The following is a 24,008-nucleotide window of genomic DNA, read 5'->3' as shown; positions in this document are numbered from 1 at the left end:
ATTAGTTGATGCTTCAGATAAAGAACAGTCTTAGGGAAAAAAATGTGAAAAACAAAAGGCAAACAAAGTTTATAAAAATGGGAGAACTGATTTATTTATTTTTGTTATGTAATCATGGACCCAAGTCTTTACTCAAGTCAGGACAACTGTCCCTCCTCTTGGAGACCAGGGACAAGGTGGTCACAGTAGAATCGTGGATCTGAACTGACAATAGAATGGAAAAAAATAAATAAGACTGTGTCCATACGAGCACAAGCCTGCAGAAACCCACTTGAAGTCTGAGCATGAGCAATTTAGGTTGAGCATTACAAAAAAAATGATATTTGTCTACTTAAAATCATTTGTATGCAACGTGTGTATGTATGTACACATTCATGTGTATGAGTGTAGGTACCGACACGCCACCATGCATGTGCCAAGGTCAGAACAAGCTTGAGTGTTGGTCCTCACCCTCCATCTTGTCTGAAACAGTGCCTGTCTTGTTGGTTCTAATTGTACTGTGTACACAAGACTGGTCCACCAGAAAATGGCCAGGGATTCTCACTTCTCTGTCTTACCTGGATTCTCACTTCTCTGTCTTACCTGTCTCTGCAGGAATCCTGTGATTCCAGAAATTTGTGTTAAGAGTCTTGTCTTCTCTGTGGGTTCTGGGGATTAGAACTCATGTTCTCCTGCTTTTGCCCACTGAACCACCTCCCTAGCTCAGCAGTTGTCATCTTACCCTTTCCACTTTTGCCATTTCATCCAGGTTCTTTTTTTTTAAAAAAAAAATAGTAAAATTTAACAGGCAGTTTTTTAAATCAACATTAATTGCATAAATACTAAAAGCCATGTTGTGATAATGCTTAGAAATCCCTTCACTTCCAAGTGAATATTTTTAAATATGTATGGTAAGAGCTGTTGATCTATATTCATGAACCCAATTGGTAGTAATTTCTGAGTAATTATTATTTGCTGTCGTATGTATACTTTTTATTTCTAAGTACAGCTTTGCTTCCTAAGACAAGGAGACAGCCATACTGACCACTTCCCAAATGGTAATCTATTGAAGTCAATTACAACAAAGAAAGCTTTAAATACACAGAACTATATAATCACTCCTCCTTTTGGCCAGGTTGGATAGAACTTTCTAGAATTCAAACTTCTGAACAGCTTCAAGATCTCAGAATAGAAGCTCAAACCTGTGTAACAGGAGTGGGCTGCTTGTTGTCCTGGCTGCCTGGCTATCTTACACCCAAAAAAACCACACAGAAACTGTTAATTAAAACACTGCTTGGCCATTAGCTCTAACTTTTTATTGGCTAATTCTTACATCTTAATTTAACCCATTTCCATTAATCTGTGTATCGCCACATGACTTTGGCTTACCGGCAAGATTCTAACCAGTGTCCCTCTCAGGCAAGGGATCCATGGCGTCTGCTACTCTGCCCTTCTTCCCAGCATTCAGTTCTGTCTTCTCCATGCCTACCTAAGTTCTGCCCTATCAAAAGGCCAAGACAGTTTCTTTATTCAACCAATGAAAGCAACACATAAACAGAAGGACCTCCTATACCAAACCTGAAATACAAAAGTAGCTTCAATCCCAAGTCAACTTCCTTGAGTCTGTGATCCCAGCTATTCTCAAGATTGAAAGAGAAAAAATATAAATTCAAGGCCAGTCTAGACAACTTAGTAAAATCCTGTCTCAAAATTAAAATGATAAATGGGGATGGATTTTCGTTCAGTGGTTTGCTGCTCACCTGTTATTAACAAGTCTCCAATGCCATAAAGGAAGAAACTGAAGCTAGGGTGATTGATGGTAAACAGGGATGGGAAAGGAGAGGGAAAAAAAGTAGAATTATCACAAACTCCTCGTTTGAACCAGATCTTCCTGTTTTACGTGGATCTCTTGACTTGCATGGTGCTGCTAGTCTGACAGCAGTTTTTGATCATCTATAGCCTACGTGATAGGCAAAGGAGTTTACGACAGCATCTGTGACATGACAATACAGGGCCTACGCATCATGGTGCATTCATCCGCGTTCATTGATACCAGAGATCAGAGGGAAAGCCTGACTTGTGCTAGGTGACATCTGTCAGGGAACAAAAACTCAGGTCATGGTTTCACAATAAATAAAACATGTAAAAATTTAGATGCCACCATGAAGAAAGGCCCATATTAGCTTCAGTCACCCAAGGAAATGTTAAATAATATATATCATTATTTTAAACCAGAGAGAGAATTATAACTTAAGAAAATCATTCCTCCAAACAATGAATATCCCCGAGGCTACACATTTTCGTTACTTGGAAAGAGCCACTTATATATAATTATTCATCATTATTATCCTTGGGATTTGGTAACTCTCCCGTGCTGGAGCTGGCTCACCTAGCTTAATCTCCTCCCTTCCACGTTCTCCCTAACTTTCCCCCTTCCTCACCAGCTTCCAAATAGCATAATTTCCCCCTCCCAGTCTTCACGGAACATTCCCTGCTTAGCGCTGAAAGACCAGCACCTTGGGAACCGGCTACTTTATTTCTGAGCTAAATACTCTGATAGTTTTAGCCCATCTTTGTCTTAAATGGTATAAGTTACTTTAAAAAAAATGTCTTTAAGGATAAACCTCTGACAGGGTTTTTGATTCATGGGACTACAAGGTTAACAGGGTCCATGTGAGAAAAGCAATAGAGAGATCTCAAACCACATGCATCATGGACTTGATGTGTGGGTCTGGTGTTCCCTCTGTATATGTAGGTGTGTTTAGCTTGACAAAAACAAATCCATTTGATTCAATCCATTGCCATAGCTCTAAAGTGAAATCTTCTAGAATTAAATACTTTTCCTTCTTCACAAATATTATTCAAGGAACTGTGGCCTACAAAGCCTACAGCTTGGAGGAATTGGAGTGTGTACCACTCAAAAGTCTCGTCTGATCAACAAAACCTTTCTGAAATTCAACTTGGGAGTTTATCCATGGACATTATTTTGTTTAATATTTGAATACATACACATTTATGTATTCATTATGTATTATGAATTATGTATGTATATGAATACATATACATTTATGTGTCCACATACAAATGAATGAATGCAGAGAAACAGAGGTGGGGTCTTTATTGCATCTGTCCTGGCTTTATCACGCCATGATCTTCTTTCCTCTCTGAACCACAGGAGTATCCTGTTACCTTCCGGTTGCCCCCGGCACGGAGAAAGCAGAAGTGAATGAAGTGGTTAGGTACCTGCCGTTTGGTGAGCGGCAGAGCTTGGTGGTTTTTGCCTAGAGGCAGGCCTGAGCTATTTGAAGTGAACTGAAATGCCTCTGAAGCTTGAAATGTATACAGGTCACAAAATTGGCGTTTACACATGCAATGATTCTACCTCTTCTAAGTGACCCCTCAGCCCCGGCTCTCCAGATCATAAAGGAGTAAGTAGTCTCCGCCTCAGCACCTCTGCTGTTTGAGCAACTCCTCATTCTTCCTTGACCTCCTGGCTAAAATCTCCTACAAAGTGCTTCTCCAGGCCTTGATCACTTAATTCTCAAGTCATGATCGAACAGGAGCCACAGAGTTTTGCCATTAAGATGAAATTATTTAATAGTTGCCAAGAAGTTGGAACCACCTTTGAAAGGGTTCTCTGAGTAAAAGAAATAGCAAGAAGCTCATATCTAGGAACAGCAGTGTTCCTTATGTCTCCAGCTTTGGAAAACTCGGTGACTTGATAGAAGGAAGGACCCTTTTTCTCAGAGACCATCTAGAGCTGGTAGTGCGGTGTTCTGAAATAATAGGTCACAGAGTAGAAGGAGATCAAATGAATTCAAATCTTATCCCAGTGACTTCTCAGCTTTAAAAATTACCCTCACTGTCTTTGTTTATCATAGATTTGAAAAATCATAGGCAACCAACCAAATATGATCTACTTCTTATACTTGTAACTCAGGTTTTTTGCTCCAACACTTCAGCTCACTTTTGCTCCTGTTGTCTGTGACTGCATTGCTTTCCGACTATAAGGGCATATAGCTAACTTAAAACAAAAGCCCTCCGGCCCAGGAAGTCAAAATATGTTCTCCCGGTGGTCGCCACATCTGCCTTCCTAGTCCTACACTAAACATACAATACCTTGGTTTTGTTTTGTGGGGGGGATGAAATATAGTAGGAATATAGCTCAGTTATCAGCGTGTAGCATGCACAAAGACCGCGACATTCTCTCCTTGGCACCAAACAAACTAGGCATGGTGACTCATGCCTGGAATCTCATCACTGAAGGTAGATGCAGGGAAATCAGAAGTTCAAGGTCATCCTTGGCTACATATTTAATTCAGAGGCCAATCTGAGCTACATGAGATAATGTCATAATATTTTTAAAAAGGAAGAAAAGAAAACAGGATAAATAATATACAAGGCAGAATCTACTTATAGTCAAGGGTCAACAAAATGTAATTACTGCAAGCTAGTAATCAAAATACAAACCATTTTTTAAGTTTTATTTTGTTTTCTTTTTTTTTTTCGATCCTCTAAGCTGTTTTGTCCCAAACCAAAATACAAGCTTGATTTTGTCTAACTTGGATTAAACTAATCTGCCAGTCTCCTGCACCTGTGTGTTCAGGCCATTTCTCTAGATCTCTTCAGTCAAATAACCAGAGTTAATGTCTCATTGTCTGAGAATATTGATGCTAACATTCCTACAGCAATCATACAAGAAATCCAATGAAAATTCCACAAACTCATTTTCATTTTTTAATTTTTATTTAGAAATAATAAAATAAGACATAATATATAAAAAAATATGTACAACCCATGGTTTGTGCAGTACAATAGGAAGACTTTAGATACAAAAAGATGGCAAATGGGAAAAATAATAACTATCATGATTGTCAAAGGCTAGGATTATTCAACTCGCCAAAGCCCGGAGCTGAAACCTAACATTCCAAGGAAAGAAACTCTAGTTTACGGAAGGTTGTGGGAGGGGATGCAGTAATGCAGCCTTTTGTACTTTCCACCTTAACATCGTTAAACAGAGTGAGGGGGAGCTTAAGCCACCCCTAAGGATGAACCGTTTGCTTTTAGGGGGTGACTGATTATATGATAAGAGCTGACATTCGTTGTCTGCAAGGGGGACCAAGGTCATCAGACACACAGCAAGATTGAGGGAGAGAGGAAGTGAAAGACAACGAATAACGCATTAACAGAACGAGAATGGAGTCAAAGGAACTTTCTCTAGGGATATGGAAATGACTACAGTGCTCTACGACATTCTAGAAATGTCTGATTCAAGTATACTCTTAGAGGGATAGAAAACTATTCCTTTCTCGATAATCAAAATAGAATTCACTTTGTCTACCTTTTATTTAAAAATAGAATAACCAGGAATCTATGCCTCCCCCCTCCAAAAAATATATATAATGCCCATCCAGACACGGGCATACATTCTTTAAAAGGGAATACATCCTAGAGGGATTTGCTCGCAGCAGAGAAGCATTGGGCATCTGGGAATAAAGCCCAGATGTTCAAGGTGAGTCTCTCCATCTGCATACTAGTGGCAGGTGTATGCACTAGCTCCGGAGGCCCAGTCAACAAAGACAGATATTCTGAAGGTAAAAATGCAGGGAGAAATGCCGTGCATTACCTATGTCTTGGCTCTTGGCAGAAAACGAAACAAAAAGCCATTTAAAGCTCGTAACTATTAAAATGCTAATAACTACAAAAAAGCTTTTGAAAGGAACAGTCCATGCTGAAATAAATAACAGAAGAACATACCAAAACAAACCTCCAAAGGCTGGTAATATTCGCTAAAACCATGCTAACCGGTAGCATAACAGGTGCTAGCTCTCAGAATCACTGCTGTAATTATACCTCCTATGGTATTTTTTTTCCTTTACAGATTTCTATTTACATTTGGCTTTAAATATGAAAATATCTGATAAACTTTATAAAATGTACACTTTAAAAAATGTAGCTTCTGCAAAAGTTTCTTGAAAAAAAAAAAACAAAAAAACGAAAAACAAACCTATGCACCAGAAATTTTAGATGCGTTCTTCTTTTTAAAAAATAAGTTGAAAGACTCCCCTCCCTCTTTTCTTGCCCCTGGACCCACCCCTTTTCAAATAACTCAAGTCTTTTTAATGGTAGCACTGTGTGTCTGGAGGGACCGCCAGGTGGTCACCCCAGTTCTCCACTGCATCTTCATTTGATTTACATTCCACTGAATACTCTTTGGTTTGATAATTTTCCTCTGCAAATCTCCTTAATAGCAGCACCTGAAGCCCTCCACATGGCCTCGGCCTGTCACAAGCCAGTCCCCTTTGTCTTCAACCGACCCCTCCAACTCCGATTCAAGCAACTTCCTAACCCTGCCTTTAAACGCAGATGTACAATGATGAACCCTTTCTCAACGCTGCCCTCTTGATTTCCGTGAGAATAACACCCACAGTTACCCACCCGTTGGACTTAGGACAGTTGATAACAGCAGAAACAGGCCCTGCGTTCAGATACGGCTGCTCACAAGCCACAGACCGGCACAAACATCGACTGAAATAAAATACATGATTCAAGAACAAGCTGATTTTTAATGGCATATTAGGGTATAATACCATTCGAGAGTTGATTTTCAGACTCCAAACTAAAAGGCAAAATGAGCAACCCTGGGATGCACAAGCGGGGGGCTTTAAAACAGAAAGAAAGAAAGGTGGGGGGAGAGTTTCATTATTGGGCTAGAGTGGGGGTGGAGAGAGGTGTTTTCATCAAGTCAGGTGACAAGGCCGAAGAGGATTCTAGAAAATAATGTGCCCTTGGTAACCTGTTTCGGGACTTTACAAGAGACAATGACCAGCTCATAATAGTCATGAGTGTGTACACAGAGAGAAATAACCCGTTAGACTCCTAACTCATTAGCTTGTAATTGTGTTGTGTTTGTATGGCTCACTAAGACCCTAAAAATACTGAGACATTCTCTCCTACCCTTTTCTGCCATTCAAAAGGCAGCTTCCTTCTCCTTTGTAAAGTAGATTTTTGCATTGAAGTAGCACCCACACATACACACACACACACACACACACACACACACACACACACACACGGAAATCCCCTGCTTTGGCATACTCAGCCCATGTTGTCTCTCTCTGCAGATGCCTCAGCAGGACAAGCCTGGAGGCCAGATATCGTTCCTAATGTGACACCAAGTTAGAAATTTCCTGACTGTCAAAGCCATAATTCGGTTGCAAAATTTTTAAATCTATCTTCCATGCTGGATGGCTCTGTTTGTAGGATGCCAGGTTATCAACCAAGTTCAAGCAAGACCTTGGAATGTGCAGAAAGAGAAAAGCTCAGAACGATCTGAGTGGAGTATCTCTTTCTCCCTCCTTTGAATACATTAGCCTGACCTACGCTACCTATCAGGGAAAGAAAGACATTGGGATAGCCTGTATGTGGGTGTGACCCATGTCCCCTTCCCCTTCCCCTTCCCCTTCAAATAAGAAGGATGCACAAAAGAACAAAATTGAAAACACACATTTATCGACTTTGTTTCTTCTCTTTCAGACTAAGGTGCAGAATGAACAGGCAGGCTGTTCAACATCTTGCTGAGGCTCAAAGTTAGGGTCTCTGGATTTCCCAGACAACCCATGGGGCTTTGTTTCCTTGTTAATATAAACTCCACTGTGCAAAAAGATGTGCATTCTCTTTGGTATTTATTTTAGGTAGTCTAACTGAAAATTGGAGATAACCTATTAGTGTAGTGGGAAGGAAAAGAATAAAACCCAGAGGCTACCATTTGGCTAGGGTTACATAATACCTTTACATAACAAGAAAGTGGAGAGAGGGAGAGGGAGAGAGAGAGAGAGAGAGAGAGAGAGAGAGAGAGAGAGAGAGATCAAAGAGATCAACTTTAGCAAAACAAAATTACTGGCCTCAGAAAATCAGGCTCTCATTTTGGCAGTCAATAGCCAAATACTTGACACTTTGAAGCACACTGTGCGCCTTCAACCATGTTCAACACTGACTTTTTAAAATTACGTAAAAGGTAACCTACACTGCAACAAAAATACAGTTTGTGTTCATGTAGTTAGCAGCTTTTCAAAAATTAAGGCAGAGTCTTGCCTGTGTTATGCCATTAAAATCATTCTTGTTCCCCTAAAGAGAAGCATTCCAGATAAACTAAACTCCCAAACTGAGGCTTGCCTGCATATTCAAGTTTTGTAGAAAACACAAAACAATACATTTAAAACCCCACAACCTTTCCTACAACGGATATGTGCCATCGGGTGGCTCGGAGGCCTGCAAAGAGCTTGCCATCAGTCATCCCGCTTACAGTCTTTCCTTGAAGCCTTTGTGCTAGCCTTAGTCTCTCGTGGCTACTCGCCTTCACCCACCTCTCGACCAGTACCATGGTCTGTATAACTGTCTCGGACCTCTGACCAACAACAGACTGTGTAGCGACGTAAATATTCCAAAGATGGAATCCGCCAGTCATATCTCCGATTCTCGCCTTAAGGGCCTGGGTTCTAGAGGTACGCTTGCCTGGTTATGAAGGTCTATGTCAGGAGGTGAGTCTGTACTGGTGCTCTCTGGGACTCCGTTTTCACTGTCCTCTTCCTCTTTGCTTGTGAGGGCAACTTCATTTTCGTAGCAAAATGAATTCGCATTGGAGAGGATGTATTTCTTCTCTGCTAAGTCTCTAGCACTACAAAGGGGAGTGTTAGGTACCTCATAAGTCTTATGGAATCTTGAATAGTCCACTTTGTAGTAGTGTTTCTCTTCAAAGAGCACGGGTTCGTAGCGGTGACCCCAGAGAATTTCGTTGGCCAGATATGAACTCCGGCACTGTGTGGTCATGGCGGTGGCCTCCACCATGCCTTCCAGTATGACAACAATTTCAAAGTCTGCATTGTCAATATCCTGCTTACTCAAGTCATATAAAGGGCTGTCTTCATCTATTTCGTGGACAATAGTGATAGGGGACACTAGAAATATGCGGTCAATTCCACTATCAAAACCAACATTGATATCTATCTGGTCCAAGGGGATATACTCCCCTTCTGAAGTGATTCTGGATTTGAGGAGCTGTGCCCGCACGTGAGCTTCCACAAGGTGGCTTTTGCGAAGATTGCCCACCCTCCACATTAAGCATAGCTTGCCGTCCCTCATGGCAATCACAGCATTGTGACTGAAAACAAGAGTCTCGTTTCTCTTCTTTGGCTTTGCCATCTTTGCCATGACTGCACCGATGATGAAGGCGTCGATGATGCAGCCCACGATTGACTGGAAAACCACCATGAAAACAGCAATTGGGCACTCATCTGTCACACACCGGAAACCATAGCCGATGGTTGTCTGGGTCTCAATGGAGAAGAGGAAAGCAGCCGTGAAGCTGTTGACCTCGGATACGCAAGCTTTGCTCTCTTTAGAAGCATCCAGATCCCCATGGAGCAGGGCTATCAACCAAAACACGCAGCCAAAGAACAGCCAGGAGAGCACAAAGGCTAGGCAGAAGATAACCAGCATCCATCGCCAACGAATGTCCACACAGGTGGTAAAGATGTCTGCCAGGTACCTCTGTCCCTTCTCACCAACATTGATGAACTGAACATTGCAGTGCCCGTCTTTCTTCACAAAGCGGCTCCTGCACTGTTGTCGCGTGTGGACTTTACTCTTGCCATTCCCGAAACCGTTGGCCACTGCCATGGTGGCCAACTTCATGCCATCTTCTTCCGAAGAGACGATGCTGTAGCGGTTGGTTCGCACACTGCCCATTGCTTCCGCCGTGGACGCCAGTGTTTCTGCTTTAGAAAACAGTCTGAGTTTTTGCAAAACCCTTTGAAGAAACAGTTTTGAATGTTCGGTGGAGACACACAAGCCAAAAATTAAAAAAAAGAAAGGAAAAATGAGGAGAGATAGATGCTTCCAAGGACCTTGGGATTCTACCAAGGTTTGCCTTTTGACCGCTAGAGTTACCTTAGTAACTCAGCTGACATCCAGAGAACTTGTCCTACAAGAGAAGAGAGTATTCATTATAAAACAGCTATACTTAAAGGAGTCCTACTGTCTATGACACAAACAAATGTGCTTTGGATTGGATTGTGTGGAGTTTTCTTTGTTCATACAAATGCTCTTTTAAATTTTTATATAAAATCACAGTCACTGCACATAGATGAAGTACCTCTGCTCGCCATGCCACCAAAATTTCAATTCCCATTTCTTCTACTGTTTGCCAGCAATCTAGAATATTCTAAAATCCGTATCTACTTATCAGTGCTCACTCTCTTCCAGGGTCTCAAGGTAGGAGAAACAGAAGATTCATTCTGATTCTAAGGTTTGCCCCAGTAGGATATGTCCAGAGAATATTTCATAAGGACACCCAGGGTATTCATTCGTCCAGTTACATGTGCATCAAGAGAGAATGGCACAGCCTTGCTGACAAGGTTGACACCTATGTGCACAGACAATTTTGTTTCAGCAATAATGTTGGGCAGACAGTCCTTTGCAGCATTTGAAATGCATCCTAACTTCCGGATACTGTTTGGACTTGTTCTGTCACTCCCCACACTTGAAGCAGACACTGTGCAGAAATGTCGGATACCATCTCCCTAAATGCAAGTGACTCTGATTTGAAGACGCAGATTTACTCTGGGGAATAGAGAGCCATTCTGTTGCTTAGCAATATCACTCCTGAAATTCTCCAGGGATGGGATTGCCATGTGTAATGACAGGGTAGGGAGGAAGCCACCTCTGTTCCAAAGGCCCAGGTCTTTAACGGATTGAGATAAGGCAAGGGCTCATTTCATGTGGGTCCAAGGCTGTGTTCTCTCCAACAGAGACAACTTTGTAATCAAAGTCGCTCATAAATGCCAGTCAGCTTACTTTCGCTTCTCCTGCTCTTGTTTGCTGTAGGTTCCTATGGAGAAGGCACTCACCTTTACCTAACATGAACAAATAGTAGCTTAGTTTCCAGCTTCCTCCCACTGCCTCATTCTGCCCCAGGTAAAATTTAAAATTTAGCTATTTGCTTTGACTTTACCTCGACTCAAAAATAAACTAAAAGAAAAACTACATTTTTTTTCTAACACAGAAAAAACAAAAGAAAGCAAAAAGGAAAAAATAACTAAGAAATGGTCAAAGGTGTTTTCTCTATGTGATGTGTATTAATGAAGTCTAGAAGCAAATTATTATTAATATGGCCTAGAACTAAAAACTGAAAATGATTTCCAACTTTTCAAACCGCCGAATCCATGTCCTGTTTTTAAGAGGGACGACAGAAAGGATCAGAAATGGGTTGAGGCCTTGGTGAGAGGGCTCCAGTTTTGATTTTCCACGAAAGGCACATGAATATGGATCAGTCAACAGAACTGTTCTCTGCCAAGCCAGCTGCAGACATAGAAAGTGATCCATTTGTCCTTACTTCATGCAGCCCTTCACCAAGAGGCAAGGTGCATTGTCTCTGGAAATGCCATGCTCGGGTCTTCTGGCTTCTCCTTCTCTGTCTACACTATTAGCAAGCTGTACCTCAACTTAGTTTTCTTGAGATTAGTCATCTGTGAAAATTGCAATGTGTGTTACATTTTGCCAGCTTTTGACACCTAAAAGATGTTTTATTTGAAAATGCCTTTGGATTGCTTTATTTAAAAAAATAATGTTCCTGTGTTTGGCACCTTCCCAACCTTCTACCTGCTTCACTGTTTTGTCTGTGAGCCTATGAAGTGTGCATTTGGACAAGTGCACGAAGAATCATATTTCTTAGACGTCTAGATCCTGGATTTGGAAAGGAATATTTTAACAATATTTTCAGATGATTTGGCTCACACAATGTTGCGAAATGTTTCTCCTTGAACATGGAGACAGTGGCAGGACACCAAATGAAGGTGTGCTTTTCTTTAAAACGTGGGAATGGGTCAAAGGGGTCCCTTCAGAGAGTGCATCTGAGTTAAGCTTAACTGTAGAGTATTTTACGATAAGCTAGTGCCAATGAATCCCTTTTCACTATTCAAAAGAAGTGTTTCATGCATTAACATCACGGACCATGCAGTCTCTCCCAGGTTTCTTCGCACTGACCCCTGCCTCTCTCCAGATAAGAACTTAACAACCCCATGAACTCTGAAGGCCCAATTAGGACTTTCCAACATCTCCATCCTAGGACATCTGTTTGAATTCCACAAGTCACACAATAGCTGTTTCCTATGAATCGCTTTCCCCACTTGGAGCCTTGCAAATAGCCTGTACTGAGGGGGCTGTGATTGTTTCATTTCCATTGCTAATGGCAGAATTTGTTCCACATGCTGGTGCATCATTTTCAGGTTTTACCAGTACTTCCTGGAAAGGAAAAAAAAAAATAACCGCTTCCCTGCCCCTTTCTTTCCTTGAAATGGAAAATTTCCTCATGTCAACTACATGTCAAACCCAAACAGAGCAATGTCTGTATGTGTGCACACACATGTCATCTGTCTTCGGACTCTGGAGGAGCTGGTTACAACTGTAGAGAACTAGAACCCACTGTACTCTGACAGGCTCGCTGTCTGTAGAGTTGGCTGTGCTTTTGCAATTGGCCTGCCCTCAGGTCCCAGCGATGTCAAGTAAGCAGAAAGTTCTCTTGCCCTCTCCTTTCTTGGTGGCAATCACTAATTCATAAATATCTAGGAAAGGCTTTCATGTAAAAAAAAATATAGGACTTTCATGCAGTTTTATTTCAGAAATTATCTGAAAAACAGCAAACTAGTAATATATTTAGATACCCTTGCCTCCTTGATGGCTATTATAGTTCCAGAGAGCTGATAATGACTTTGGTGAGTAATATACAAATCCCCTTTAAGCTCAAATGTTTAAGACACCAGATCTAAACTCAATGGACATGAATAATCATTTCACCCAAGCCTTAACCAATGAGGTAGAAAGTATTTCTGGGAAACCGAGAGGCCACATGTGGTGTGCTTCATGTTAAGGCTATTTATAGGCTGATCCAAAATTAAGCATAAGCAATGGAAAAATATAGTCCAGTGCCTCAATCTTAGGTAGATATTAAAGGAGAGAGAGAGAGAGAACGAGCGCAAGAGAGAGATACAAATTACAAACACAGGGGCAAGGAGAGATCACACTGCAAAAGTGAGGGACTCTGAATTGTTTTGTATATAGGAAATAGCTCCAGTAGAGCATGGGAGAAACTAGGTAAAGGGACTTGGGGAGAATAAATGAGAATCACAGTGTCCCATAGGAGGGTCCTTGGCTCTCAGTGAAAATGTAAGCTTCTGAGATAAGGCAGGACATAGCCAAAGAAAAAGGTGCTGGGTGAGAGAAGTCAGCTAATGAGTGCTTAGGCAGCTATTCCCCAGCTGACGCCATGCAGACCAGTCCCAGAGTGCTCTGGGCACAAGTTGCTATGTGAATCCTACTGCTGCAGAGCAACCTCTGTGAAGCTCAGTAAACAGAAAGTGGGGGAGGGAGCAAGTGGAGGGGGGAGACACCCATTTCTATCTACGTGAGTGCTGCCTCTCACATTTATACCCAGCAATGTTTGTGGCAACTCTAGGCATTTATGCATGCCAAGGACGACTTGTGTTCAGCGAACAAAAATTTACCTCGTTTAAAAAGCTTGAAATGGTCCAAAGGTTCAGGTAACTATGGGGTCAATCTTTTAGGCTCCTCAGAAGTCACAGAAGGACAGTTGACCAGGGAGTTTTGATAAGGAGTGTCTGAAAGGTGTTGACTGATTTAAGTAATTTCACAAAGGTGCACAGCAAATATCTTTACCGATATCAATAACGTAAAAATAAAATATCACAATATGGAGTTCTAGGCACAGAGGAAAGTGAAATGACCTTGGCCCCAACTGTCACCATTTCTACCATACTCGAAGTAACCTATCTCTTTCCTGGGCATGGGGATTTTTTTTTTCCTGTAGAATAAAAAATAAAAACTTAAAAAAAAAACAACCCAAGCCTTGGTTGCGATCAAGACGAGGTGAACAAGTGGAGTGGTACCCAAAGGACACACAGAGCTGGCTACCAAAAGGAACTATGAAAGCCTATTAATTATTAATGTGAAGAGACCATAACGACAAAGGGAAATATTAAGCCTCGTCTCCGCTTAACCAAAACAGGCTTTCAAGTAACACCTGTATTTCATGACAGGTACATTTGGAGTTTGTGGAAACCTTTGGAAAGGACAGTCTCAACCAAGTCTCCACTGACAGACTGAACCAGACACATTTCCCATCTTGGTTTTTCCCCCAACCGTCATAATGAATCCATGTTATCAGACAGTCTTTTTTTTCCCCCTTCAAAATCGTGTCTCTTTGATCACTGCTTCCCTAAAACCACACTGTGTTCAAATGAGGAATTTACACCATTATTACTGTCTTCAGATGAGGAATTTACACCACTATTACTAAGAATAGCAAAGTGCTTAGGGCAAACTGACATAGGATGGGAAAGTTTTTCGGTCTTCAGGCAAAAAAAAAAAAAAAAAAAAAAAAAAAAAAAAAAAAAAAAACAGCTCACGCTCACACTCTGTTTCTCAGCAAAGGAATCTGAGACTCGAGATGCTCACTCTGGAGCTCTGACTCTGGAACTCCGTGCTGTATTCGAAGCAACGACACACACACACACACACACACACACAATCCCCCCCCTCCACACACAGATGCCAAGGATCTGGAATAAACGCTGGGTCTCGCGGTCAGAGACCAGCGCTCAAGAGAGACCTCCAATCCCCGATTACCTTCTCTTCCTCCCTCGAACCCCCAATAAGAGGAAAAATCCGCTTCAGGCTCGCGCTTGCCTCTCAGCCCAGTATCTCGCTACAGCTGGTGCATTGGAAGTTATGAGCACAAACAGATGCTGCAGAGAAATCTGTTTCTATTGCTCAACTCTTCCAAGCATGTCTCAGTATTTTTAGCTCTGAAGATGTTCTGGTGCGCACACAAACTATATAGGCAATGAGCCGGGACTCCAAAGCTTGCAGAGGAAATCATTACAGCAGCTTGACAGATGGGCACCTCCAGAACAGTGGGGACAACAGGGTAGGGGACTGTGGCGCTAGTCCACTGCCCTAGACACGCAAAGAGGAGAGGAGAGGCGAAAAAAAAAAAAAAAAAAAAAAAAACCACTGAAGCCCTTACCTGTTGCTGGCACAGGATCATGGGACCATGGAGTGGAAGTGGGGTTACAGAAGCATGTAAGATCCAGTGGTTTTTGTGAAGGAGAGTGAGCCAAAGCAAGTGAGAATTCCCAAAACCCTGTTTGCCGGCGCCGGGAAGGCTGCGCGCTGGCCAGGGCTCCAGTGCGCTCTGCGATAGCCTGGGAGCTTTTGAGGCGGTCCTTGTGAGAACCGGCCTTCTTGGCTCCGCCCCCTGTCCACGGCTGGCCAATCGGAGAGCACCTGGCTGCTCCGCCAGCCCGGGGAACCGCCGCCGGGAGCGGGGAGAGGGGGAGGATCTTTACACCCGCGGCCCCCAGCTCTGCCAGCCAGGGAACCTGCGGTGGCTTCCTCTACCTCCTCCAGCTTCCTAGCCTGGTCTGAGAGTCCAGTTCAGGGCTGGGGAGGAGGAAGTCGCGGCCCCAGCGGGGACAGCAACAGGTGGGAAGCTCAACCGCCAGGCCGCTGCCTAATTGCAGCCTGGCCTTGGGCAAAAGAGCTTCCTAGTGGGTCTCTGAGACCCACGCGCCCCAGTTTCTTTCCAGGGTGGAGGCCGGCTGTACACGTTCCTGTATGGGCCTCGGAGGTGCCAGTGCCTGAGAAAGACGTCTGCAACCGGGAGGGAATGAATGATAACTGGGGTGCGTCTCCCTCTATCCTTTCTCCTGCATAGAGATCTTCGAAATCACAGCGCTTTCAACAGCAGCTCGCGGGTAATCCGCTAATTAAACAGCGAAAAGTGTCCAGGGACCCGCACTCAGTACCCCAGCAAGATTTAGATGCGGACCAGTATAGCGATGGCTTGTCTGACCGGGCTGTTTCTCTGCCCGAACGGTGGTGAATTACTTACAGAAAGCGCCCGGACTTCTCGGGGGAGGGTGTGGGGGGGAAGGGAGGGAGCCGCTGGTTCCTCTCGCCTTGTCCGCCCTCAATCTCTCGCCCCACCACCGCCTGGCACGCTCTGCTCATGTAAAATCAGAACAATTAGAGAGTAATGAATTCTCTGGAAACAGAGTCCTCCAGACTCTCAGCTCGGCCCTCGCACCAGCGCCTCCCAGCCCTCCTTCCCAAGCAACAAGGCAAGAGATGGCAGACCCTCAAACACCAGCTACGGCTTTAACTGCGCCGCCACCCTAACCTTTTAGAAATGAATCCTTATCTGAGTGTGTAAAGTGGGTGCTTATTTTCTCTGAGTACGACGGTGTCATAGCGAAAGAACAGCGTTTAGGAGTCTTCTCTTCCACGGAGTTTGCGGTCCGGCTTCCTGATTGCGCTTCAAACGCTCCACAGCATTCCGAGTACCTTTTTGCTTAAACCCCTAAAGATTGCGTTGAGTCACCAAAGGTCTCTACAAAGTCTTTCTCATTCTTGGTTGTACAAGCAGGGTACAAGATGAGAACGGAAAGGAACAATTCTGAGTTGCTGCTGGATACCCTCCTCCTAGTCTCATATCCTCACGTGGCCCCTAGGAGGTGCTGGTGAAATGCGGATAGATTTTCATTTTGTCTCACTGAGCCTGTCTCTTTTCCTAGCACTTAAGAGGGTGTGGAACAGGTCATGCAAACCCCGCGACTGCTTTTTTTGAGAGCCAAATGGTCTTTCGTTAGTTGGGACTGCCTTTACACCAAGTCAGCTATGGAGGGTTGCCTTTTAAAACTTTGTATACGGGGATATTGTCTCCCACAAGGGAGCTAGGTCTCCTTTATCATATATTAAGCCATGTATTATTTACAAATAGCTTGGATTAAATCTGCAATGAAGATGACTCTAATAGAACCCAGTTTGTAGCCCAAATCGAGAGACCGGGAATAAAGTAACTCTTCATTAGCCAAGGCCTAGAGGGAGAGTTATCAGCTCACTTGCATTTTTTCTCTCTTTCTTTCTTCTGCGTTGTGACTAATTGCATATGTATATGCTGAAGAATTTTCCAAACTGTATGAACACCCCCATCCCCGGTTCCCACAGGTAAGACTCTCTGTTTAAAATAACTCCACTACCCAGAAAAGGCAAGTATTTTCTAGAATCTTGGTTTGCAGTTGCTTTCTTTTCATATTCTACTCAGTAAAATGAATAAACCCCAAGCCAAAACAGCCTCATGAGACAGGAAAATCATTAAAGAAACGAGCACAATATTCTATACTTTTGTCTGTATTATATTTTTAGCTGTAGAGGCATAGAGAAGACAGGCCTTGGTCTTTCTGTCAACCACCGATTTTATTCTCACTCCTCTCCCAAGAGACTGGATGAATAACAGGCCACAAGGCAGGTATCTTGGAGGAGAAAGTTCAGGAAAATTATATTTTACGAGCAATTCCCCAGTCTTAGTAAAACCTTTCCCCTCATTGTTTAGTTAAACAAATATGAAAGATTTAATTTTGACTAAAACGTTTTCTTATATGATAGGTAGACTTACATATCTTCTTTGCATTTAAAAAAGAATGTAACTGCGCATTTTAATTAATAAATACCTTTCAGTTTGTCTCTATTAGGAAAACTCTAGGCTGCCAAAGCATTGACTTTGATAAATATGCTCTTTTTTTTTTTTTTTTTTTTTTTTTTTTTTTTTTTTTTTTTTTTTTTTTTTTTTTTTTTTTTTTTTTTTTTTTTTTTTTTTTTGGAGCAGTGAGTGGTACAGATTTTTCTAGTCAGTATACCTCTTTTTTTTTTTTTTTTTTGACTGACTCAGGTCTTATTTAACACACACACACACACACACACACGCACACACACACTTCCCATTAGTATTGAGTACAGTGGCAGTTGGGTGTTGGGGTCCATCTGTGGATTAATTTTTTCCAAGGAAATGACAGTATGCTCTCACTGATTCCCTCCACAGCAACCACCTATAATATAATAATATTAGTCAGACTCTGGATGAGAGATTCGATTGTGCATGGCCGTGTGACACAGAGAGCGACTGTCTCACTAGAAGCATAAATCTTTCCTTCACACACATCTTAAAAAAACAGGAACGCATGCAATATTAGACAAAGCCTCCTAAGGTGGTACTTTAAACACTGAATGGAATCTTTATTGGAAAGCTGCTTTGTCTTTGAAAATTAATATTATTTACCATTCTCATCATACTTAATCTTCATTTTGATCTTGATTGACAGACTTTTAAAATAATAAATAACTACTCAGCACAAAGTCAAAGAAACAATATTTCCCCCCAGGTGTTTACATTTTTTCTTTGTTTTTTTCTTTCTTTTTCTTTTATTTTTTTTCTTTAGATGCCAGACAACAAACAAGTAAAACAGTTAAATGACCCAATGCTAAAATAGAAAAAAAAACCCACAAAACTATATTGGTATTGAGGATATTGAAAACATACCACAAGGCAACCTTGCTGCCTGATTGTGTTCGTGTCTTCATGTACCTGTGATGTCCACCTCTCTCTATGTTGATGAAATCACAAGTGTGCTTGTGAACTTTTGAATACTTCATCCTCACTGAGTGTCTCTTTAAAGAATGAAAGAACTCCATAAACATTGTTTTGCACCACAATGGAGATGCTTTGGGGAGGGAGGAGGCAGATCTGGCATAGCTGGGAGCACAGCATCTTGCATCATAGCTTCTCTGAGGAAGTTTGAATGGTTGGAAATTATTTTTTTTGAATTATTACACCTAGACTTCTGTTCACTAACACTCTGAACTTACCCCTCATATAGCTTATTTTTCTCTGTTTCTGCTACTAAAATATTTTCCATATGTTTGGGTTTATTTTGTTTTTTGTTTGTTTGTTTGTTTGAGATAGAGTTTCTCTGGAGCTTTGAAGTCTGTTCTGGAACTAGCTCTTGTAGACCTCGATCTCACAGAGATCCGCCTGCCTCTGCCTCCTGGGTGCTGGGATCAAAGGATTGTGCCACCACCGCCTGGCCCATATGTTTGTTTGTACCTACCCATAAGCAGATTTTCAAACTTCATTGATACGTCATTTTTCTTCTATATTCTAGTCACTTTGCACTTAGGCAAATATGTAAGTTACTCCCCACGAAAGTCAGTTTCATGGTGAAATGAACAGAAGAAATAGAAATTCTTTATTTAAAAATAAATGGCTTCCATAGTGACTCAGTGTTATAGTTTGAATATGAGATGTCTTTTGTAGCTCATTTGTAGAAGATATGGTCCTTAGCTAGCAGTAAGGGAGACTTTAGAAGGTTGGACCTCACCGTCTTTGGTCCCTGCACCTCTCTGTTTCTTTTCACTGTGAGATGAGTAGCCTATGGCACATGCTCTTGTTGCCATGATGCCCCCTCTCACCTTGGATCCAGAATCACTAGAAGCAAACACTATGAGACCATGAGCAAAATTTATGTCAAATACGTTGTTGCAGAGGCAAACGGTCATGCTAGTATATTCAATATGATTATATAATATCTACTTCAGGCTATCTAATTTTTACCTGCAACACATCAGGCCCATCGGAGCACAGGAGAATCATTTTCTTACAGCAAATGACTGGACTTCCTGTATGTAAGACTTTTTGCCTAACCTTCTTTCTCCATCAGAGAAAACCTTCACTTTACAATTTTTCTTGTGTTAGTGTGCTGTGAATATCTCAGGCTGGAACCACGCTGTGTTGAATTACTTGATTCTAATCTCTGCTAGGCTGAGATGTTATATAACCAAGACTGTTAAGAAATATACGGTGAATAAAAAGAAATATGACCTAACAAATCTAAAGATGTATTATCTTGGTCAGTTTTCTGGATCTATTTAAGACATACATTTTAGCTTTGCACACCAATTAAATGCCACACAGTATTTGTTACATTGTGAACAGTGAATAGTCCAGGAAGAGCTCTGAGTAAGGAAGGTGTCTCTGTGTTTGGGACTATTTGTGTGTTAATAGGTGTACGCGTAGCACAACCGTACTTATTCACTCAGCAAACGCCTTTGCTGACTGGGATGACATATTATTAAAGGTCTTCACTTCCCACCAGATCTGTTAACACCAATAACAAATGGGTCTGTTCTTTAGGAAGCCTCCACTTCCACGGCAGATGGGTTATTATTTACTATATCAGCTCTTTTGTCATTCTCTGGGAGCCCTTGTTCAACTCAGGTGCATGAGATAATTACACTCTGAAAATACCGAGTTCATCACAGAGCCGGGTCGTAATTTACTGTTCTTAACCCAGTGATTACAAGGATCATTTTGTTTTTATTATCTGTGCAGTGGTAGCTCTCTCAAAGATAGCTAGCCCTACAGTCTTCTCTTTTCCTCTCTCACCATGAATGACAGCTCCTTAGACTGGGTCATTCTGCCATCAGCACAGGTCACTGGCTGAGTAGAATCCAGCTGAGAAAAAAATGCTAATTATTCGTATCATCACTACTGCCACTGGGGACGGGCAAGCCTTACTGCTCGAGGCTCAGTGCCATGCTTTGATAAGAGCGATGAAAGTTTAGCAAGGAGATCAGTAGGGAGCCAGCGTGGATGGAGAACTTGCCAAGCGGCAAATGCTGCTCTTGTACTTCATAAAGCGTGATGCCCAGTGGCTCAGTATCAAATGGACATAATCTCAAGGAGATCATAAAAATAGGGAAGAGTGGAAGAAGGGGAGAGGAGAAAAGGCAAGGGGATGATGCTCTTAGAGAAAACTGGGTCTAAAGAGACACAAATGCCTTTGGTGGACTACAGAAGGTGCGCACCTATAGAAGATGCACTTACTTCTAGAAGCATGGGCCCTCCCTAATACAGTACAGAGTAACCTCTTTTACAATTAGTGACTAAATCCAAAGTCTAAAATACTTGCAGTGATATCTCTTTGCCTTTAAAATAACTCGCCGGGGCATCATAAGGCTTGCCCAACTTAACTTTTACTAGCATCAAAGAAATAGACAGCCACGGCTCACCAGTATATGCAAAAAAAAAGTGTGAAATATATTTGAATCAGTCAAATACACTGCAATGATACTTTGAAAAGAAAAGCTGTATTCTTGAAAACTTAGGTTTTAGGATGCTGTCTTAGACACTCCTCCATTTTTTTTAAAAAAATACAGTGTACGCTCCCTGCAAAACATTACATGATTTTAAAACCAATTGGAAATGTAGATATGTGGAGCTGGAGAGATGACTCAGCTGTTAAGTGCACTCTCTCCTCCTCCAGAGGACCTGGGTTCCACTCCCACAGCCACCCAGTGGCTCCCAACCCTCTGGAACTCTAGTTCCAGGGTATGGCTTGCCTCTTCCGGCCTGTGAACTCACTGCGCTCATATGGTGCATGGACACACATGAAGGCAAAAGCTCATACACAGAAAATTTTTAAAAAAGATTAAAAATAAAATGTAGGTTTGTGGTGAAAAATAAAAAAGATGAATGAAAGGAGCTCTTTTCTCCTTGATTGAGGTAAATAAACTTCAGGTGTGTAGGATTTTCCTCCCTTCCCCTCCTTTTCTGCATCGTTTTCATCATTAAGTTAACTAAATTTAAGAACGCATGGGTCATCTTTTTAAAATCATGATTAACATTTTACTTATGAATATTTGATGCAATTAAAATCACTGAAAGGCAAACTTAATGACCTTCATGCCATAATACATAAGAATATAGTCATCTCTGAGTCTTCTATGTTTACATTCATATTTGGATTTTCCCTTTGAAAGAATACTTTAATTATCTATGAAAATTAGTATTTATCTTCATCTTTTCCATTTTCTTTGGATAGATTTCTAGCTGTGGAATGACTAGGTCAAAGACTTCCAGCCACCTTAATTTCAATTCTCATTACTTTAAATTCCAAGGTGTTGAATTTTAAGTTCGAAACTTTGGATTTTGAAGATAGGAATACTTCAGGAGGAATGTTTTGACAAGAGGGTCATACCTCTTGCCCCCAGTGTGACTTTGAAACTTGAAGCTGCCACTTAGTATCTATGAAAAAAAATGTCACTGGTATTGGAAATCACATATTTGAAATTAATGAGATATATTGATTTTCTAAACAATGGTAGTTATTTACACTACAGCTGTATCTAATGATACTGAAAATTTCATAGTCAATGGATGTAGTTTTGGAGGACTAAGCCATGTGTACAACAATCTTTTAAATAACCTATAAATCTTTTGCAGTGTCTGACTAAATGCTACAGTGATAAATGAAATGCAAGCAAATGAGGAAAAGGGAATGCGTCCTGGGCAAGACTGAAGATGCAGGCTAGCAAGAAATCAAAGGCAGAAAGCAAATGCACTTTTTGGTTGACGGTCCACATTTGAAAATTTTCATGATGGCTAGGAAGTCAACCCAGTAGGGAGGTGCTTGTCATGCAAGCACTAGGACCTGTGTTCAGATCCTTGGTGATCATGTAAAAAGCTGGATAGGGCATGGTAGCACATGCATAAAATCTCAGCTCTGGCGTTGCAGAGACTTGAAAATCACTGGGATTGCTGTTTAGTCAGTCTACTCAATAGGTGAGCTCCAGGTTCAGTGAAAGATGCTGTCTCAAATCAAAACAAGATAAGGAAATGATGAGGAAGAACAGTGGACATTGACCTCTGACATGCATGCACATACACACACACACACACACACACACTTCCTACCCTAAATGTGTACACACACGCACACACACGTCTGAATTTTTTAAAGAAGTACTCACAGAAACGTAAAATCTGGGTAGATTTTTAGATGTGGAGAACAACCAATCAGCAGTTAATTCTTCACAGAGCACAAACTCTACAAATCCCTCACAAGAATAAGGGTGGGTGCAGGGAGACTGGGACATTAGTCAGACTGGCATTTCTTCATCTATGGCCCCTGGCTATACCTATACCATCTTACCTTCCTTTTTGTGTGTCTTGTTTTAGTTGTTATCATTTTTTTTGGTAACTATCATTCCCCAAATCCTCATTTTAAGTTCAGAAAAAAAATAGAGACATAAAAATTATGTTCTGGTAAGCCTGCTCACAAGTTTGCAGTCTGATGACACAAACTCTAAGCCAAATCTAACATCTCCCATCCCCTGCACTTCACTGTGCAGGATATAACTCTCTCATGGTTTCCCTACAAGCGTTATTCAGCAAGCAAAGAAGGACTTATAGAGAGAGTCACTTACTACTTCTCCCTAAATCATTTCCATGACTCTGAAATACATAAACTTTGACTTTTTGTTCTTTGTACAGTACCCAGCTCTAATTGTTTGGCTCAGATTTCATGCTTCCTATTTTTTAAAATAGATCTGATCAGTATCTGCGGGTTTTCTCTAGCACTGAATCCCTAAGCATACATCCTCCCTCCCAGAGTCAAAGTAATTCTTTATAGGTTACAAATCATTAAAACTGGCATTAAAATCATAAAAAAAATCAAAGAGGCATACTCAAATATCACCAGCAACAGTGGCAGTAACAAGGTAGTTGTAAAGTATGATATTATTTTTAAAACTTCAAATAATATCATTGCTCATTTTGCAAGTGTTTTGGTATTTTAATGGACCTGTGAAGATCAGATCCAGGTATTTATTCCCTTGTGCTGAGGCTTGAGCTGCAGTCTTTCTATTTTAAGTATCCACAACATTTAAATGAGTTCCACACATAAGAAATTGTTTTTGAGGTTAGCGATGGACTCTAAATTCCTTACAGACTTATATTCTATCACCAGGGCCTCAGCTTTGGATCATCTTTATCAGTAAGGATCTCATTTTAAAGCTTTCATTTAGACAGCAGTTTATTCTTTGGTGTGGTTTGCCTAACTGACTCATCACGTTTTAGTAAAGCAGGAACTGACACCATAAATAATGCCTTTTCTGCAGCTTGGTGGCCATTTCTCAGCCTGCCTGCTGAAGCCATGCAGACACACAGTGGCTTTTAAGGCACCTTGGTCAATAGGACTCAGGAGAACTAGCTTTCACATTTGTTGAGATTAAATGTTGTTTATGTGTTAACACATGCAATGCTCCCAAATAGCTCCTTG

The 24,008-nt window shown here is 41.5% G+C and overlaps 1 protein-coding gene across 1 annotated transcript; it reads right to left on the bottom strand.

Moving 5' to 3' along the window:
- Positions 1-4,703: 4,703 nt before the first annotated feature.
- On the bottom strand, positions 4,704-15,228 carry Kcnj2 (potassium inwardly rectifying channel subfamily J member 2). The gene is made up of 2 exons (XM_050140402.1): positions 15,080-15,228; positions 4,704-9,961 (listed from the first exon to the last, which is right to left on the bottom strand). Exon 2 carries the CDS (start codon positions 9,724-9,726, stop codon positions 8,443-8,445), a length of 1,284 nt encoding a protein of 427 aa, XP_049996359.1. The 5' UTR covers positions 9,727-9,961; positions 15,080-15,228; the 3' UTR covers positions 4,704-8,442.
- Between the last annotated feature and the right edge of the window lie 8,780 nt (positions 15,229-24,008).

This window comes from Alexandromys fortis, unplaced genomic scaffold (genome assembly GCF_014885135.2).
Source record: "Alexandromys fortis isolate MF-2015 unplaced genomic scaffold, M_Fortis_MF-2015_v1.1 scaffold_39, whole genome shotgun sequence".
In the NCBI taxonomy this organism is placed as follows: Eukaryota; Metazoa; Chordata; class Mammalia; order Rodentia; family Cricetidae; genus Alexandromys; species Alexandromys fortis.
Note: the sequence above shows the minus strand (reverse complement) of the source record. Positions and strands in the feature narration are given on the sequence as shown.

Coding starts and splice junctions, on each gene's coding strand:
- Kcnj2 (XM_050140402.1), bottom strand. CDS start 9,726: ATGGGCAGTGTGCGAACCAACCGCTACAGCATCGTCTCTTCGGAAGAA.